At 47.9% G+C, this 19,768-nt stretch overlaps 1 protein-coding gene across 2 annotated transcripts in view; it reads right to left on the bottom strand.

Annotated features, from left to right (window-relative positions):
- Positions 1 to 19,768, bottom strand: part of LOC147891230 (coiled-coil protein) — a 192,188-nt gene that overhangs the window by 112,233 nt on the left and 60,187 nt on the right. For both annotated transcript variants that reach the window (XM_087389275.1, XM_087389276.1), the window contains exons 10-13: positions 19,441 to 19,524; positions 14,620 to 14,736; positions 10,901 to 10,935; positions 9,570 to 9,702 (exon numbers count right to left, since the gene is read on the bottom strand). In XM_087389275.1, coding sequence (XP_087245401.1) covers positions 9,570 to 9,702; positions 10,901 to 10,935; positions 14,620 to 14,736; positions 19,441 to 19,524 — 369 coding nt within the window. The remainder of the gene's footprint in view (positions 1 to 9,569; positions 9,703 to 10,900; positions 10,936 to 14,619; positions 14,737 to 19,440; positions 19,525 to 19,768) is intronic.

The raw sequence follows: 19,768 nt of genomic DNA, 5'->3' as shown, positions 1-19,768 counted from the left end.
GCAGTTTGTCTTGGCGGTATGGCGGCTCCCTGCCCGAAACTGGAGGCCCAGTCGGACCCTCCCTCTCCAGATGCCTACAGCGTCATCCTGACAGAGCAACAATCATCTCGGGTTCAGGAGGTTGCCAATGACTTTGCCCTTACCTCTGTTTATGGCAGAGTCATTGGACATTCCCCCTCCAGATCAGCCATCAGGGACTGGCTCCAGTCCACTCTCATGCTAGAGGACGGCCATATTGAGGAGGTGGCCCTTATGGGAAGGGGCATCTTCTGGCTCAAACTCTCCAATGCGAAAGCTGCGAGCAACCTGATTGCTGGCTCCCCCACGTCAGTGGATGGAAAGATTATCATGATAGTCCCGTGGTACCGTGGATTCAGCGCAGCGGATTTTGATGCTCGGTTCCGTATACCTCGCCATCCAGTGACGCTAGTTTTTCCAGGTCTTGCTGCTGAGCTGCGGCCGATTGTCAGGGACCTGGGCTCCCACTTTGGCTGCGTTATGCACGATACTTTCGCCGATGCGGTGACTACGGTAGGAGCCCCCCGAGTCCGTGTGGCTGTGGCGGATCCTGCGACTCTCCCGGCAGTGATCGAGATCGTGACAGATGCCGGCAGCATCACCCAGAGCATGGTAGTCACCGGACAGCCAGGACAGTGTCTGAGGTGTCACGGCTTTGGGCACCTGGCGGCTGTTTGTCCATGCTTCGCCATCTCTTCTCGGCCTCCCCCGCCCCCTCCCCTCCCCCCCCCCTCCGGGCAGCCACGCCAGGAGGAGCAGAGGCAGCCGGAGTCCGGACCAGAGTTAGCTGGCGGCTGGACTGAGGTTAGAAGGAAAAGAGGAAAGAACAAGAAGATTTCTGATAAAGGCAAGGAGGCAGAGGTTACCCAACCTGCAGCAGCACCTCAGAGACCTGACAGGCAGCCGCCCCAGGGACCTGGGAGAGCATCTTCTTCGACGGTAGCCCGCCCTCCACAGCCTCAGGTCCCCCTCTCTTCCGCTCCCCAGCCTCTTCCCACTCAGCCCCAGCCCTTTCCCCAGCTGCACCCCATTTCTCCCGACCCGCAACTTCAGCCCCCTCCTCTCCCTCAGTCTCCTCCCTCTCCTTCTCAGCCCCAGTTCCAGATGCATCCCCATCCCTCCCCCCCCCGCCTCTTTCAGCTCTCCCGCAGAGCTAGCTGCACCGGCGGTTCCTCAGCCGAGGGCAGCCCCCGCTCCCCCTCCTCCTCCTCCTCCTCCGCTAGTCGCCCCTGAGGAGTCTGAGTTGCCTATTCCCCAGCCTCCTCCCCCTCCCCCTCCGCTGGCAGGACACCGTGAGTCTACACCACCACCGGAGCAGGCTTCTCTGTCCGCTAGCCCCTCAGTGGCAGACTCTGACGGGCCTCAGCTTCAGGAGAGAGAGCTCCCCCGCGACTTTTACAGATCTGGCCCCTGGGACTACTTGGATGTGGCCGACCTCGAGACCTTCCCTGCTTGCCTCGACATCAGTATCTTCCTGCTCCGCAAAGGGGCGGATGGGAAGATAGCCGCCTTGGCCCCTAGGGATGGCCCTAGCTTTGCTTTCATGTTCCTTAGCGATGGCACCGAGACCTGGACAGACGACTCGGTCTGGGAGGCTCTCAGGGAGCAGACGCATGCTCAGGTTTGCTCCTGGATAGGCCCGTCCGAAAGGGCAGCTTCTCGAGACTCAGTGGTCCGAGGGTGACGTGCGCCTGCGGTGGCGTTGCGCCGCCAAACGCTTCAGACTAATTGTGATCCTTAGGCCCCCCCTGTCTTGGTCCCTCCCCCAAGATGTCAGAGCCTGGACTCCTCAGAAACTCCGAGCCTTCTACGGGATGTCCACCTCAGAGATCTCGAGCTGGCTCGAGAAAGCTTTCGTTCATGGTACCAAAGGCCTCTCGCCTTTGCTGAAGGTGTTGAAGAACGGGCAGGACGACCCCGCTTCCCCCTCCAAACCTTCCCATAAGCGTCAGCGCCTCCACTCCGAGATGTCAGCTTCTTCTTCGACTTCGACCGTGAGCAGACAGTTGTTCGCAGCCTCCCAGTCCTCACCATGAGCCTACACCTCGTATCCTGGAATGTGAACGGGTTTCACTCTTCTGGCACCCGTGGTCCTAGGAAGCTCATTTTGAGACAGGAACTTCAGCCAGCATTGATTGGTCGTTTGGATGTACTTCTACTCCAGGAGCACAAGCTTTCTGCGGCTCACTCCCGTAGATGCGGGAAGATCCTCCCTGGACGCTCTCACACTTATTGGGAGCCCTCGATCGGCGCACTGGGGAGGAGTGGTGGTGTCTGTACTTCCGTGGGCGAGCAGCTAGCCCAGGGAGTTTTCGGTCATGGCACGTTGATACCAGGCCGTGCCCTTTGGGTAGGCCTGGAACTGGAGGGCTCCAGAGTTGGAATCCTCAACATTTATGCTCCCACAGATCTCCGTTGCAGAGCCACCTTCTCGAGGACACTTACAGGGATTCTCCCAGACATGGATTCCTGGATTGTTGGAGGTGACTTCAACAATCTGGAGACCTTGGAGGACCAGCAGGGCAGAGGACCGGAGTTTACAGGTATGTCGCAGGCAGAGCAGTCCACTTGGGACTCTTTTATCTTTGCGACAGGAGGTAGGGACAGTTGGCGAGACCCGTCCTTCCGGCGTTGGCACGGGAGCTTGGACTTCTCGTGGGGCTTCCGCAGGGAAGGAGGCAGACTCTTGGAGAGGCTAGATAGATTTTATGTTAGTGATTGGGCCATCAGCAGAGGCGGTCAGCGGGTATAGTTCCAAGGACGACACTTTCCGACCATGCGCCTGTGCTCTTATCATTAGACTCGGCAGTTCAGGCCCTTCCCCCCCGCTCATGCCGGATTCCCGACTCCATTTTCTCGAGGGAGGACGTGCGCAGCAGTATATGCAGTCTTTGGGACAAAGACTGGGGCGAGTGCGTGGATCTGGTTGATTCGGTGGCGCAGGCTTTGCAGGAGTCCAGCCAGATCTGCCAGCTCGCAGCCCTACAAGTTCGACAGGAATGGTGGGGTAGAGAGAGAGCTCTTCGGAGGGACCTCGCCTCCATTCCAGCGACTCCAGCAGGCATCCCCGGGCTCGGAGGAGCTTCGGATCCAGGCCTTCGAGCCAGAGCCCTTCTTGAGGAGACACTCCAGCGTCGCTCAGAGTTTTCCTATCACGCCTCTCTCTCCTTCTGGGCCCGGAAGGGTGACCGGATGTGCAGGGAGTTCTTCAGGACGCATGGCCAGAGAGCAGCAGCAGGTGATCAGCTTCGGAGTCTCAGGACAGCGGAGGGACACATCGCTACGGATCCGGGAGAGGTCTTGGGGTTGGCCACTGACTTCTACAGGACCCTTTTTCAGCAGGAGCCGCTTGCCCCTCGTACTCGACGTTCCCGTGAGGAGGTGTGGAGGCACACTCCATCCCCAGCCTAGCATGCAGGCGACGTTGTTGGCACCATTCACCACGGATGAGATGCTGGAGGCCTTGATGGCCATCGATGGGCAGAAATGCCCAGGTGAGGATGGGCTATCCCGGGCATTCTTCACCTCCTTCTGGGACCAGATCCATCAGCCCCTCCTAGCAGCTCTGCAGAGGATTTTCAGCAGCGGTTATATGCCAGAGAGCCTCTCCTCGGGACTGATTTGCCTCATCCCGAAGGGAGGAGATAGACAGGAGATCCGTCAGTGGCGCCCGATCACTCTCCTTACCACTGCCTACAAAATCCTTGCCAAGATGATCAGCGCCAGAGTTCGGCCTCTACTCCCAGACCTCATTCATGACACGCAGACAGGCTTTGTCCAGGATCGCAGTATCCTGGATAATGTCTTCACCTTTTCAGAGGCGGCGGAGTGGGCTCAGCACAGTGGATCACACCTAGCCATCCTACTTCTCGACTTTGAGAAGGCCTACGATCGAGTGGACTGGTCCTTTCTGGAGGGGACTCTGGAGCGGCTAGGTTTCCCAGCAGGATGGATTCAGGGTATTTCAGCTTTGTACAGGACAGCTTCTAGAAGAGTCATCATTGGCGGCAGGATGGGTGAGCGTTTTAGCTTGGAGAGATCAGTGCGTCAGGGCTGCCCCCTTGCTCCTTACCTGTTTCTCTTCTTCGCCGAGGCTATGACTTACTACCTTCGGGCGAGGTCTACAGGGATCGGGGGTGTTCGCCTTCCACTCCGGGAGGACACGGAGCTCTTGGACTCGGAGTACGCGGATGACACAGCCCTTATGTCCAGGACGATGAGATGATGCTGGAGAGGGTGAGGATGGCCCTGGAGGTCTTCTGTTCGGCTGCTAGTGCGAAAATCAACTGGAACAAATCAGTTGGTTTTCTCACAGACCCCGGGGCATGTTCTTAGTGGGGGAGGTTTTTGGGTTTCAGGTGGATCCCACGGGGACAGACAGCTAGATACCTTGGTTTTCAGGTCGGCTTGGATATCACGCCAGCTCAGCAGTTTCTCCCGGTGCTAGATTCCATTCGACGGAAGCTGGCCTTCTGAAGCACTGCTAAGCTTTCCCTTGCAGGTCGTGCCCTGGTAGTCAACCAGGTCCTCCTAGCCACGGCTTGGTATGTGGCTTCCTGCTGGTGTTTCTCGAGATCCAGCGTGGCACAGCTTAGGAGGCTGGTTTGGAACTTCCTTTGGTCCGGGGAGGATGGCCTCAGAGATACCAGAGCCAGGGTTGCTTGGCAGACAGTCATTCTTCCGCAGGCTGAGGGTGGCCTGGGAGTCATCGATCCAGAGCTTCAGAGTCAGGCCCTGTTAGGCAAGCTAGTCATCCGCGGTTTGACCCCGGGGGGGCAGACGTGGAAGATGCTACTTCAGCAGGGGGTCGGTTCTTGTGTCCCGCGCCGAGGTGGAGAGTGGCTCTAGTCCCTCAGGTGGATCTTCACTTCCGCCCCGCTCACTCAGCCCCGTTCCCCACTCGTTCGTAGCCTCCTCATGGTTTGGAGGCGGCTCCGCCTCAGTCTCATTCAGTCCCCTCCTAGCTGTCAGGAGGAGATCGATCGCCAGCCGCTTATCTGGAATGATCAGATCAGAGATGCCGAGGGCCTACAGTTGGGGGAGAGATCACACATCAGGTGGGATGGCTGGATGAGGGGGCCAGCCCGGTCCCTTCGAGTTTGGAGGGACACGTACAGACATTTGGAGACGGCTGATCTCGCAGACGCAGCTGGAGGTGCCCGTGGAGCCCAGGCGAGACGCACGGAGATCGACGGCGCGATCCCAGCTGATTGGTTGGTTCCACCTGAGCTTCAGATCCTCATGCCTGGTGACGACCGTTGGCTGGGACAGTTCACCCCCCGTGGCATCCCACTGGTGGTCGCAGGACGTATGGACGACTCCTCTATTTCCTTCTTCGCGGTTTTGGGGGATGGACGACTCAGGAGAGAGAGGATGCGCTCATCGACCCCCTACTCCCATGGCAGAGGGTTCGGGTCGTAGGCCTCTTGGGGAAGGTCTGGCGTACCGATCCTAGCATTGAGCAGGATCAGCTGCAGCTTTGGCGACTCTGGCTCTGGGAGGGGCGGGCCTTGTCAGAGCTTGATTGGGACCCAGGAGAGTGGAGATGGCCAGAGATTGTGACAGGACAGGGGCCGACCTCTTTCTTTGCCTACAGCACGACTTTGGGCAGGCGAGTTCTTGGGAGGATGCAGAGCCGCCCCCCCACCCAGCGGCCCAGTTGGTATGCACAGGGTATTTCCAGGTTCTTTTTGCAGGCCTTCTGGAAGGCCTTGTGGGAGAGTTGGCGGCCGCGGAAGATCTCCTACTTCCTGTGGCTTCTTGCCCACAAAGGTCTTCCAGTGGGGAGCTGGTTGCGGCAAATAGGCCAGGACGGACGCTGTCAGATCTGCCATGAGGATGAGGAGTCACCAAAACACTGCCTGTGGAGTTGCACTCGCGCCCAGGAAGTGTGGAGGTGGACTTTCGGGATTCTTACTCGCGCAGCACCGGAGCTAGGTTTGATCACTTGGGGCGCGTTCTGTTGGTGCAGCACCGCACCTGGTCTTCATCACTTATTCGAGGCATGCCAGCAGGACCCCACCTTCCTTATCACACAGGGGACGTGGGGGCCGCTCGAGGGTATCCCGCAGCACCTAGTGATACAGGAGTTCAGGAGAGGCAGTCAGTCTAGGATTAGCAGCATCGCAGGGTGGCACATTTGGACCTCGCGTTGCGTGCAGATCCTCGGTGGCACCTCCTTATCGACTGCCCAGATCATGACTGATATTTGGAGCGAGATTATTCATACCCTCAGAGGCCAGTGGGACCAGATTCAGGGAGATTCCCGGGCCGGTCGAGAGAAGCGGAGACGCTTCCTCCGGGCTTGGGACACACAAGGCCTCTTCTTCGAGCAGACTTCGCAGGGCCTTCGGTGGCGCTACTCACCACCCCGATGGCTGTTCACTCACACTCGCCTTATCCCTCCGTGAGAGAGAGATTTACTTTTTTGTTACCTTTTAGGGCTGTGTCCGATTTGTGAACGCAGCCCGTCAGCTACAAGCTGACCTTTTGTATCTTGCTCTCGAAGTAATATAATTAGCACTGTTTTTTCGGCAAATATAATTAAAAAAAGTTGCAGTTTCACATACATTTAAGCATAAAGCAGAAGCAAGTATACAAGACTAGCTCACCAACTTGAAGACCAACCATGAAGAAGTAAAAATGTTTATACCTTTGCAAGATCCTGACACAAGGCAGGATCAATAAAATAGTGGACAAGTGTAGATGTGCTTCCCAAACCATGCTCTCAAGAATAGAGGTCAATAGCCACAGAACTCTTACAAAATGAGTGAGCAAAGACCCATGGGTCAAATTGAAACATGACTTATCTTACCAAAGGTATAACAAGTCAAGACGATGCAATATAGAAAATTCGTAAATGATGCACGTGGAACTACCCCTGTTGGCAAGCTATAATTGATGATTTGGGCGTACGACCCAAGGTTTTCGAGAATTATGGCTACTCTTGCAAAAGGTACCACCACCATAGCAAGATCGTGTAAACTTATGGTGTATAAACCATGGAAAAGAAAGAGAGATCTATACCGATAATGTCCAGTGCACTAGATTTGATGATGACATCTATTTGATTTTTTCCCCTGGTATGGCCTTGTAACTAATTCTAGTGATTTTCACTAGTTCTAGTGATTTTGGGACTTTTAGTTGGAACATTTAGTCAACATATGACTTCTGATCAACTCGGCACTTCTGGCATTCCCGGATGTCCTGCACTCGGATTATCTTAACACTCGTATAACAATTGGCGCCTCATGTCTTTGTTATACATGATGCAAATTCTACCCTATATAGAAGATATCCATCAACTATGGTATACTTCTCCCATTTCTATCCTTGCTTAGCACCAATTTGTAGGTTCTTCTATTCTATTCTTAAAGGAGACTAATCCCATACGTGAGAGGAGGGAGGTTCGTGGGAGGTCCGGAGGGAAAAGGAGGCTCGCGGGAGGTTCGGTGTGAAGAGAGGAGGTTCCGGGATGAGGAGAGATCTGTCTCGACGGAGCTTAGCAGGAGGTTCGGCAAGAGGCGGACAAGGTTCAGAGGAGGCATTCGTAGCGAGAGAGAGGTCGCCACATGGAGGGTTCAACTGAATGAGCCCACGAAAGGTTGCCATGTGGCTGGGGTGCAGTGACAGTGCTTGGCAGGGGTGTAATTACAGCGCCATGTGGTGCACTCCGGAGTAAATGCGAGACCAGGGGCTTGCAAGACTGACACGTGGCCGTCAAGGGGCAGAGCAGCATCCTGCGCAGACTAAGATAGGCCAAGTGGCCGTCGAGGAAGGTGGAGGTGCTATCACGTCAACCGCCACATAAATGTCTGCCCGTGCAGACTGCAGAGGGTGGCCAGCAATGGTAAATGCATGCATCTAAAGGGGCGCACACACCCGCCACGCGGCGAAAAGCGGGTTAGAGACTCAGAGAAGCAGCTGCAGGTGAGGTGCCACTTCGATCACTCCTCGCACCACGTGTCAAGTGACTCTGCAACTCGACTGTATGGAGGCCATGCCAATCACACACCTCTCAACACCATTTGTAAATGGAAGCTCGAAATCTCCCCATTAAACTTAATTTTCATACCATTCTTTGTAATAACAAGGATGTTGTAGAGTTTTAAAGTACTTGTATTGACATCTTGGTCTCTCATGTGTCATCCTAACTGGGTATTGGACTTATCCAGCTTGGCTTCTCCAAATTTGGCATGGGATAAACTTGGAAGTGGCCATAATCAACACCTTAAACATACTACAAATAAATGAGATTTCTCTAGTATGCCCATACTCCAGACATAGAAAACCCTAGAATACATTTTCCATTGTTAACAAGCTCCTTTGTTAGCTACAAACCTATCCACCATAGAAACACTTAAAACTTTGAGCTAGTCTTCACTTTGGAATACACTTGTCTCTCATACTATGTCAGAGGTTCACCATGCATGTATGCACAAGACTAGCTCACAAAACTTGACACACAGTAGTGGAGGAAGAGAAGGAGATCTATTCCTTTGCAAGCTGTAGCCCCAAGGCAAGCTGAATACAAGGGTCGACAATGCAGCTGGCTTTTAAACTTTGCTTTCCACACTAGAGGTCAATAGCCAAACAATGCTAACAAATCTAGAGGAAATCCCCCACATTGGGCCACACTAAATCAGCATCCCCGCGTGGCACTCTTATTTGTCCAACCAGGCAGGGCCCAGAGATGACTGGAGTCAGCCAAAATGCCACAGTGGCATTTCAGCCATGTGCCCTTTGTAGACTCTGTCAACCAGATCTATTTTTGGCCTGCTCACTGCAATGCCCAGCAACGTGCCTGACAAATGGCTTATTTCTGGATCTGCAAGGTTCCCATTGGCCAGGTTCTGATTGGCTGATTTCTGGATCTGCCAGGCTCCCTCTTATCCTCTCCATTGGCTTATCATCATATGGGGGACTTACAGATTGAGCAACTAAGAACTGACCTCGATCCCAAGGGTAGAAGCATTGACATCTGACAGAGACTTCATCTCAGCTTATCTCACCACAAAATCTAATAAAATACGTGCAGCAGAAATTGAATAATCCACACTCAGAAAATCCAAAGGTGAGTGTAGGTTTAGTTTCACCTTGATGATGATCACATGCACTGATTAACACCTCTATTCACTACACTCTCCAAAATTCAATTAATTTGTATATCTCACCCCTTGATTCGAAGGTAGTAAAAGCCTTAATCTTTAATTAAAGCCAGGCTGCGCAGACTTTATCGCAGGCCTCCTCCGCGCTTGAGGCCTTATCACAGGCCTCTCTGCCCTTGCCCCACCCCCCCCTCTCTGCCCTCCTGCTCGGGGGGGCAGTGCAGAGGCTTCCAGAGACTCGCAGGTGGTGGAGGGACTTCTCGCGGCGGTCATTTTTTGCCCTCTCATTCGTGCCATCCTCTGCTGCAATGACTAATTATTATATTTTTATTTTGGGAAGGGTAGGGGGGCCTATTTAGTAGAGAAATTCAAGGTTTACTTTTGTCTACAAAACAAGTCAAGCTCATGCCTGAAACAAATGGATATTGTTAAAGATAATCCAACCTTTTGAGATGATTGCCAAGTCATCATTGAATAGTAAGAGCACATGAGATCAAACAACACCTCGAGTGTTTTATGAAGGCATTGTCGAAATTTTGATTCGGGCAATTGTACACAAAGGTCATTGTAAGGAAGCCTGCAGCGCAACAGCAGTGTTATCATGGCTTGTAACTAGAAGACTTCATATCATGTTAGTCCAGTATTTAACCAAATCATTATTCAAAAGAGCAGCGAAACTTAACCTCACTAGCTTTTACTCTGACAAACAGAAGAAGTGCACAGGAAATATAGGATAAGAATAGCCTTTTAGCACACAGTCGGTGAAACAGTAGTCATGCTTTTAGAAAATAATACCTATGCTTTATTTGTTAAGACTAATTAAAGAAGGATGGATAAGATGACATTGTACCAACACTTTCAAAAATGCTACACACTAACGAAAGGTTCTGTTTTTCCTGTGATTCAAGTCTGTCGGAGGTACGAACAGCAAATGGAATGATTACATATGATGGAATGGCAAGGTGACTGCTACAAGACTCATGTACTTACCATATGGAGGTGGGTACATTGTGGCAGAAAACATTATCGGCTACCCACCTGTCATCCCCCCTTGCCACACATACAGCAACCATCTGACACATATTACCAAGTCCTCTTTTATCATGACTTGAATAATATTCACAATTCTCATTATCACACACTCTTAGCAAATATGCATGGATTTTTTAGCCTTTTAAGCTCCTGGTCCCACTCCAGCACTACACACAAGGGCCTATCACTATTTTCCTTGCACCATCAAATCCAGTTAAAAGAGCCTTTGCCAAAATTTGTCCCTCAAGACATGTATGATCAAGAGTGCAGAGTTTCGCCAGAAGGAAGCTCAAGGGTTTCTCTTTCCGACATGGACACCAATAGACAGAAAAGCTTGTACATCACAAGGAAGGGCCTTTGTTGCCAAAATGAGAAGGAGCCAGTTCATATCTTTCCTCCTAAGCAACTGCTAGAAAGAGTCACCTCCCCCTCTTAAAAACCCAGAGATATACAACAGATACGCACATATATGATATACCAAATCAGCATCTATCTGACCTCCCCACAATATGTAGACCCACTTCAGCCTCCATTTTGATATGGGCGATGTGATGGATGCTATCCCTAAGCTCCATGGTGGTCAAGGCAAAGACCATGATATCTCCAAACAGAGTACTAGAACAAGGTTTGGAAACCTTTATTGGCTTGACTGTGTATGAATTCTGGAGTGTGGTTCCAGTTTCTGTGTATATCAATTTAACAACCATATTTCAACATCAAATGTATGGCCTCAAAGTGCTTACCTCCATTTCTTTTGTGATATCATTGGGTCTTCTCCCTGCAAATGAGAAGAAGAAAAAGCAAAATCATCAGGACCTTCTTGTCATACTTTGTCTCCTGATAATGCATAGAAATATGTAAGCAACACAAACACCGGAGTCAATATAGTGCTTAAAAGTGTCAAAAAATGATAAAAATACCAAAGCTGGGTGGACACAAATGCCAACATAATTCCTAGAAAGCATTGTTAAAATAAACTCGGTGTCAAAACATTCTGATGCAATTGTTGTTAAGTATTGATCTTGAATTATAGTTTCTTAATCCTACAAGCTTTAAGTTTTACACTTAAAGGATATTACAACAGAATAGTCACATAGTCTATCTAGATGAGGGTAAGCCCTTGCACACCAACAGATAAACTCATTGTGAGTTCAGTTAAGTTGAAGCATCATGTGATCTTCTATGTCACAGCATCATAGTTTGGGGAGGCAAGGCGGCCTCATTGCAAGCATGCAGCCTTTTACATGTTGCATTCAGGGAGGCTTCAAATGCTCTGATAAAACTTGGCACACAACAGCATCCTAAACTACAAAAGTTCACAAACATGATATTTATATACATTTACCACATAAACACTATTTAATGCAAAGTTGACATCCAGTCCAAAGCACTCGAAAGTACAGTTTTTTCAGTCATTTTGCTGAAATTCAGATATTGGACTGCAGTTGGAATGGAGTGCACTCAAAAGTATAGGTTTTTTAGTCATATGCTGAAATTCAGACATTGATCAGTTTTGGCACAGCTTGCTGCTTCATGGCCTCCAGAACCATAAAATATGTGCTGTTTTTCTCATTTTTTGCATATTTCTGCATATTTGCAGTAGATACATGGTCAAAGACAGGGTCCAGCAAGACAATAGCTGATTATTGGTAGGCGTATTTCCCAAGTCCATCTGATGATATGAATTGCAACTGCACTCATTCTGGAAGCTGCCACTATCTAGTGTAGTGAAAGGCATTGTGTCCCTTATTTTGCACATTTCAAGTTAGCTTTAAGGCTTTCAGATATTTTTGCAATATAATATCTCAACTTGCCGGGCTGGGAGTTTACAATGTATGAACATGGAGAACAAGTAGTTTGCATAAAGTGCTTAGTCTGGGCATTCATGATTAAAAATTATGTGGAAAGGAAAGTATAATACAATGGGTCCAGAGAAAAATTAGACCAACCAGCATTTCCACTACTGCCAGTATGGCAAGCAGTGCATCCTTTTCCACATGAACACAAGCTCCAACTAAGGAACATGAAAAATTTCATCAGAAAGATGCACAAGCTCTTTTACTTAAAGGCACATTAGATGAACATTGAGAACACCAAACATTGTAAGGATACATGGAACACTTGGGTGTATATCAGGTCAAAAAAAATTTGCTAACATTGATGAGTGCATGGAGGAGAATATCACTTGGTCTTGATTACATTGAACAACTTCGGCCCATCTCAAGGTGATTATACTTCCAAATATTTCACCCAATTTCCATCACTTATGTGTATATATTGCACTTTTCAGGGCAGAAGGATGAGAGAGTCTTCATGTTTACCAATGCCTCAAACGCCACAAAGCAGGCGTAAAACATCGGAAAAAGCCAGAAGAAGCAGGATACTTCAAATAAGCTCATGTCTTTTTTTTGGCGGGGGAAAAAGGCAGGGGGTGCGCACGCCATGTGGACAGTCATGGGAAGGGGATTGCATCTACAAATGATGTCATTCTTTACATCCTGGGATGGAGGACATAGCTCACAAAGGTGCTCTTACTTTGTTTCTTTCTTACATGATTCTCCGATTATTTCTTGGGTGCTCTTACTTAGTTCCGTGCCTTAATACTCCACAACACAGTAGTTCCAAAAAGGAACTAGAAACGTATTGTATCCAAATCATTTGGGGTGAGCTGTAACTCCAGCTACATACATCACCTACGTTCCCTAAACCCTTTCAGACGTTCCTTGGTTAATGGTCCCTTCAAATGCCAACCTGTAGGGCAGAGGCTAAGACTCCCCAAACCCACAACTAGAAAAAGCATTAACCAGCAAGGATTTTGTATTGAAGGACAGTGAGAGCATGTAGGCCAGTCCTTTGTCTCCTTTACTATGAGCTTGAAGTGATGCCTGAGGATCAAAAACATGTTGAGTTACAACCTGCAATTTTAGATGCACCGCATCATTTTCTTCTCATTGCTCTGCAAGATGCTCTTGTTCAGTCCACACATGCAAGAGCAAGGAATGAAAAAAGAGTACCGATATGGTACATACAAATCACTCACAAAACTTGCTCAGGCTACATTGGAAAGGACTAGAGGGGCCTGCAAGCAGGCCAGAGTGGCTTTTTCACATCACAAATTACATCTCCCTATATTTTAGTACCAAAATGGCATGCAATCAAAGAGCTGTGCAACAGAGAAGCAGTCTCGTCCCCTAAAAAAGACCATGACACCTGTATAAAATATAGAAGAGATCAACATATTTTCTCTAAAGAAAATCCCATGAAATGCCATCTTTCTGGACAATGCCAACAAACCCAGTCCATATATAGTTCAAGAAAGCTCTGATTCCAATAGGACATCACAGCCGGGATGCCTAGATTCCATTGCACAGAGAACAGTATGGGATTAGCCTGATAAGAATAGGGAAGGAATGGAGTATAAGGAGCAGGTGACATGACTTGGAAACCAGAAGTTTTCTATTTGCAATAACCTTTTCCTTAGAGATAGTCAAACCATAGAAGACCCTACACAGGGCAATTCTTTCCATGCTATTTTCACTTTCACTCTGTCGCAGGGTCCCAGCTCTGTCCTCCCCTCGCATCTATAGCCTAACAGACCTCAACCCGGCCTAGTTGGCGTACAAAGTCCTACCAGATTTGCCACTGACTTCTGTTCCCATTACAAACATGCATAGCCAGTTATATCTAGTCTCTTCAAGGACACATCCTCAGTTTGGTAATAGAGTACCCTCTGGAACAATGGCATGGAGTACCTTTCCCAGGTTTTCGTTACATGGGAGTTCAACAATCGTGGATCCAACGGGCGAGGTGACGGACTGCAGTGCAGATCCCATTGACCTCTTACTCATTTCAAGGTCATGCTGAAGCTCTCACACTGTTCTTCCAGACAGAAATCAGCATCCAAAACCTCTTTTTAGTATAAAAGGATTCATGTCAATTATACTTTACATGACTTTGCCCATTTGAGCAGATATAACATTAATACACATAATGCATTAGATCATCTAGGCCTCAAATGACAGAGCAGCAAATTCCTGTACATCACACTTTCCCTAAGGCTCCTTTAAGGTGCTACTGACAATTGAGATGTGACCCCTACAGCACAATTATCATACGGCTTTCATCAATTTCTCAAATCAAAGTTAAGAGCAGTCTAATGAGCACCCTCCATAAGCATTTGTTTTTAAGCTATTCAGAATAAGCCCTCAGCCAGTGCAGCTGATCTCAAATCATGCTGTGTTTCAAAACATGCTTAATGAGGCAGCCACGGCTAGCCAGATGACAGATGTTCAGTCTAGCCACTTGCAAATTGTTTCTTTAAGGATTTATCTTTTCATGCAATTTCTGTCGCCTTATTGGTTTTAAATTGATCAAAAAAGTATCCAAAGACATGCTGCACACGATTGCTGAGAATATATAAACAGCATAGATGAAGTCAGAAAGACAGTTTTAAATTACACACCTCATATAGAAGATTCTTCAGAACAGTGTGTGTTTCTAAGACAACAATTTGAACAAAGCAATTCTGAACCTTTTCACCCAGGCCACCATCATCGATCATAGCATAGGCATCAATCACCTGTAAAACAATAGAAGCCAGATATAACCTTCCATTAGGCTTTGAAATTGCACAACCATGATGAAAATCACCTATACACCTGGCATAAGCTACAAGCTTTGAGCAAATGTAGCTATTGCAATGATTCCAGATACTAGATTCACTTGGTTGACTGAAGATGCACAAGCATGCACTTTGGCAGCATCATTGCATATTAATCTCCCAATATTAAATGTTACATCCCTCATTTGCTCCCGAATGTCTATTTTTTTTGCCCCTGGTGGACCAGGATGTAACCAATTGCTAAGTTTGAACAGACCTTACTTTAAGGCTACTTGAGGATGAGATAAAACAACAATTGTAATCAAGCAAATACACCATCTTAACCTTTTGAAAATGTAATGAGGAACATCATTTGCCCCAACCACCAACCCAGGCTCTCCAAGCAGCCTGCCTTCCCCCTTTGACTTCTGCCATCTCACACGATCTCTATTTTCCTTCATGCCTATTGTCTTCTTCAGCTGGGTTCCCCTTCTCTTCCTAAACCTCTCTGACTTCACCTTGTTCCACTTCAATTTTACAGTTCTCCTCCTTACTTTTTGTTAGGAAAAACTTAATCAAGAGTGAAAAGTCAAAGTTGCATCATTGAAGTTCTGAACCAAATAGATCTAGCAGCTCAAAGTCTGGTATCTAAGAGGTTGTTTAATTACGAAAATCCAATGATTACCTGCAATTTCGTCTTCTGCACCAGCACAGCAATACATCTCACCAATAAGATGAATTGAGAACTGCCTCCCACCACTACCGCCCTCTTTAATATCTTAGTACCCATTTTTTAGCATGTGAATACAAAATCTCTGCTATTTGACTCACTATTCCAACCAGCAGCATCATTTGCAGATGATAAGAGGATAACTATAGCATTTGAGAGGTTACAGGTTGTGATGCTTTCACATATCACTCAGGTAAGAGACACACTCCACAAGATATAATACTTGCAAAGTTTGCAGCAGCGAAACCTCTACACATGGATGCCTCTTTCCAGATTAACACCTACCTCTGGGCTCAACAATATGGCCAGACTGAGATGGGTAGGCAAAGTGTACCTTGGAGGGCTGTCCATGCAGCTAGCAGCTGAGGTGGACAAGGATTGTTATATGCGCAGGCCAGTAGATGGCTTGCTATCATGGCATGTCTATCAACCATCTCTCCCATACGAGTACTCTTTGGATGTGCCCTTAGTACACCTAACGAAGAGTGAGGACCATCAGATCATCAGACATGATCTGCTCATATAAAAGGCCTACTTTATGTTAGAAAGCCTCAACTTGTACCGCAAGCTCAGAACAATAGCTCTGATACCATGTTAGAGAATCCACGCAGCGGAAATATGTTAAAGTGTATGGTGTATGTAATGGAAGAATCTCAATAACAAGAGGAAACTCTCTAATCCACTTATGACAATATGTGCGCACAAGAAACAACTCATAAGCACTTAGATCTGGAGTAAAAGACCGCAGTAGAACAACCAATATACCTCAATATGTATTGCTCCAAACCAAAAAATCTCTTACACATAGCTCCCACAAAGATCTGTCCCCATGCAACACTGAGCTGCTGTGGTGACCACATGTACTGCTCCTAGCTCTGCCCTGGCAATGCTCAGGTTCTGTGTTCCTCAGTAAGCTTCCATGCTCTATTACTCGGCATGGGGACCTCAGTCTATCCCCCCAGTCTGCTGGCCAACCAGCCCTGTAGTAGGGCCATCGACCCTGGTCTGTAGTCGACCTGACAGAGTGACTAATCCTAACTAGGGCTCACTACTTACCTACTCCATAGGCTGGGCATTTTATGGCCCAACAACTCCAGTCCACAGCCACAACATGGTTGCCACATATGCTGGCCCTAAATCTCTGCCTACACAGCAAATCTGCAGCTCTTCTCACCTGGATCTCGGTTCCCATACACAGCAACCAGCCTCCATCTCCGTTAAGCTTGCTTTGCTGACATGTGGCATCCTTCCCTCTGCCAACATGTCAACATTAGTTCCGGCATCATGGCGATCCTCTCGCTACACTTTTAGAGGATATTGGTAACCAGCCAACAATGGACCCCAAAGCCAAACTCTTCACTAGTGTGTTCACATTAGCGTGTACAGCACACCTTTCCCCACACTATCAAGCCCACGGGGAAGGCACTTGAAGGTCTATTCCTTATAATGGTTGGTACAAAGTTAAGTGTAAGGCGCCAAGGCAACAGCACTCACACTCCAACATCAAACATGAGAATCTAGAAAAGGAGGGGATTGGGAAACAGTACCAACGCGTACCACACACAAAAAAGGTAATTCTGTGTGCACCACAAACAAGAACGACTAAGCATACTATATAGCAATAATTCAAAAGAAATTCAAATGAAAATCTTGGAAACGAGACCACCATGTCACTATTCATAACCCTAGTCTTTGGAAGGCCTACATCAATATACTATATGACTTGGTGGACATGCCATGCCCCACACTCTTCACCACAGCACACCTCAAAGAAGCCATTAAGAAAGTGCAGAACATCAACGCCAAGGATCATGAAATCCTTCAAGTAGACTCCTGACCCATGGTTGGCGCAATATTTAGTCTGAGCCTGGCCAAGCTTTTCAGTGAGGCTTTCCCTTGGTCACTAGATGCCCACGATATATGGATCAGCATTGGATCACTTCTTCATCCTTAGATCTCTCATACAAGAGGCTAGACACACAAAAAAAAGAGTATATAGCTGTTTTGTGGGTTTCCGAAATGCCCTCAACTTTATACAATAGGTTTGTCTCACCTTATAACATTTGGACTGTACATTGACGACCTCACCTCTTTTGTGGATGGTTTGGGTGGACAAGGATCAACACTAGCACAACCCCTCATCCCCATCTTGTATTTTTCTGATGTGCTGCTGGTCGCAGACACAGCCAAAGGCTGCAAATGCACTTGGCAGCCCTAATAGCTTTTCGTAAGAGTCAAGATATGAAGGTCAACCTCGGGAGCCAGTGAGAGAGTCACATCCTACTCGGCATGCATTTTCACACACCCCACATTTGCCATGAAACCAGCAACACAAGCGCACTTTACTAGAGGACACATGTCACAATGAGATTGCACACTTCCCAACATATCTAGTCAAAGTCCCCCTCACAAAATACCCCATAGAAAGGAGTAGATGGCGACAACATTAGGTTTCAGACATGTCCCAGAGGCACCAATATCCTAGTGGGACCCCAATCAGGCTTGAACAGAGCTCAGATTACTCATGGATGATAACCACTACCAGCCGACCAGGGTCGGTCAGTTAGCAGCGTTAGTCCTATAAACCCCACCAGTCCCCTCTCATTCTTGGATCTTCCAATGTAGCAACCGTTCCTCCACCTTACCCAGACTTAGCTCCAGCAGCAGCCTTCATAGCAGCAGCAAACAGTGCCACCCTTGGACCAGCAGCATCAAACGGCAGCAGGTCCATCTTCATCCACAGCTCCTCAGGCCCGCAGAGTAGCAACTCCAGCAGATGCAGTAGCTCCCCATGTAGCCTGAGCAGCTCCCTACCCCATCCTTCCATGGACACAGCTCCCCTCAGTTAGCCTCAGCCTCACAGCCGTGAGCTCAGACTCAGCCCTACAGTTATAGCCCTTCACTGGGATTCCATCATGTAGCTTCAGCCTCATGAGTATGAAGAAGAAAGATAGTAGCTCAGCATAAACTCTGAGTTCATGTCTATTTCAATATGCTTCAGTTTATCTCTCTTTCTATTTCAGTTAAAATTTTCACACTTTCACTCGCACTCAGCCTGGATAGGCTTAGCTTAGTGAGAGAAACTCTCACCCCTCATGGCCACCACAAAAGTCCATATCCTATTTAAAAACTAGCAGTAATGTGGTGGACAATCTACTCATCTCACAAAGAGGGCTACACAAGCTAGCGAATTTCACTTTGACCGATGGCCTTCATGTCATACCACAGACCTTCGATGACAAAGGTGTGTAGATGATTGAACCAACGTGCTAGCAGACCATTTGGACAGGCACAGAGGGCCAGACTGTACTTGAACCACACAAAGGGCTGGCTTATATGCTCAATTGGTAGATCCACAGATACATAGGTGTAACAGGAACCTCCCCTTACCCAAAAAAAAAGTGAATCTTTCCAAATGCATTGAACAACATTCTGCCTCAAAGTAGGCAAACCAAGACTGCAGATCTACAGCACAACTCGATTAAACCACTCTGTAAACAGGGGAACAAGAATAATGCAGAAACTATAGAACTATTATGATTACCTCAATCAAGGCAAACCTGTTTGGGACAGTTCTGGAGATGAAAAATCATGCGATGGCCAATGATTTTCATGAAAAAGCTGAGGGACAAGCTGATTTCCACCAAGCATACAAGACTTCTGATCACTTAGGGACATTATTTGTCCTCCTGGAAGAGAGCCGGGAAAGGCATTTACTGCTGTTGTGTTCAATTCAAGAAGACCTTACGGTCCCTAGACATGTGGAGAAGGATGGAAGAAATAGCCAAAAAAAAAAATGCACACACTGTGCATGCATCCATATATACTATAGTGTCCAAAGAATTATGCATGCTTTAAATTACCTTGACCAATGACCCTATCGGTTAAAATATGAGGAATTAAAAGTCCTCAGTGTCCCTCTTGATAAAAACGGCCTGAAAATCATGTCTTACCATTTTATACTTATTAGCTTCAAAACTGTGGCAGACCTCTAGAAGCACTCTATCAACCTTCTCCAATGTTCCATGAAGCCAGTCCTATAAAGTAGCAACAGGAGAAAAAGAAAACGTATGAGATATAATATTGATCCTTTCTACTTCAGAGCAAGTTCCGTACGTAGACATTATTAGATGTTGGTTGTCTGCTATAATCTATTTTCCCAAGGACACTTTATCTTCATGTCTGGTCGTGTTTTAAAAAAAACAATGTTCTCACTTAGTTCTTAGTACTCCCTATTGTGCCTTCATATGCCCATCATATCATCTCTTTCAGTCTCAATAG

The sequence above is a fragment of the Dipteris shenzhenensis genome, chromosome 18 (genome assembly GCF_047967505.1).
Source record: "Dipteris shenzhenensis isolate YYH24624 ecotype China chromosome 18, Dip_SZ_1.0, whole genome shotgun sequence".
NCBI lineage: Eukaryota > Viridiplantae > Streptophyta > Polypodiopsida > Gleicheniales > Dipteridaceae > Dipteris > Dipteris shenzhenensis.
The sequence above is the reverse complement of the archived record's forward strand: the minus strand, read 5'-3'. Positions and strand labels throughout refer to the sequence as shown.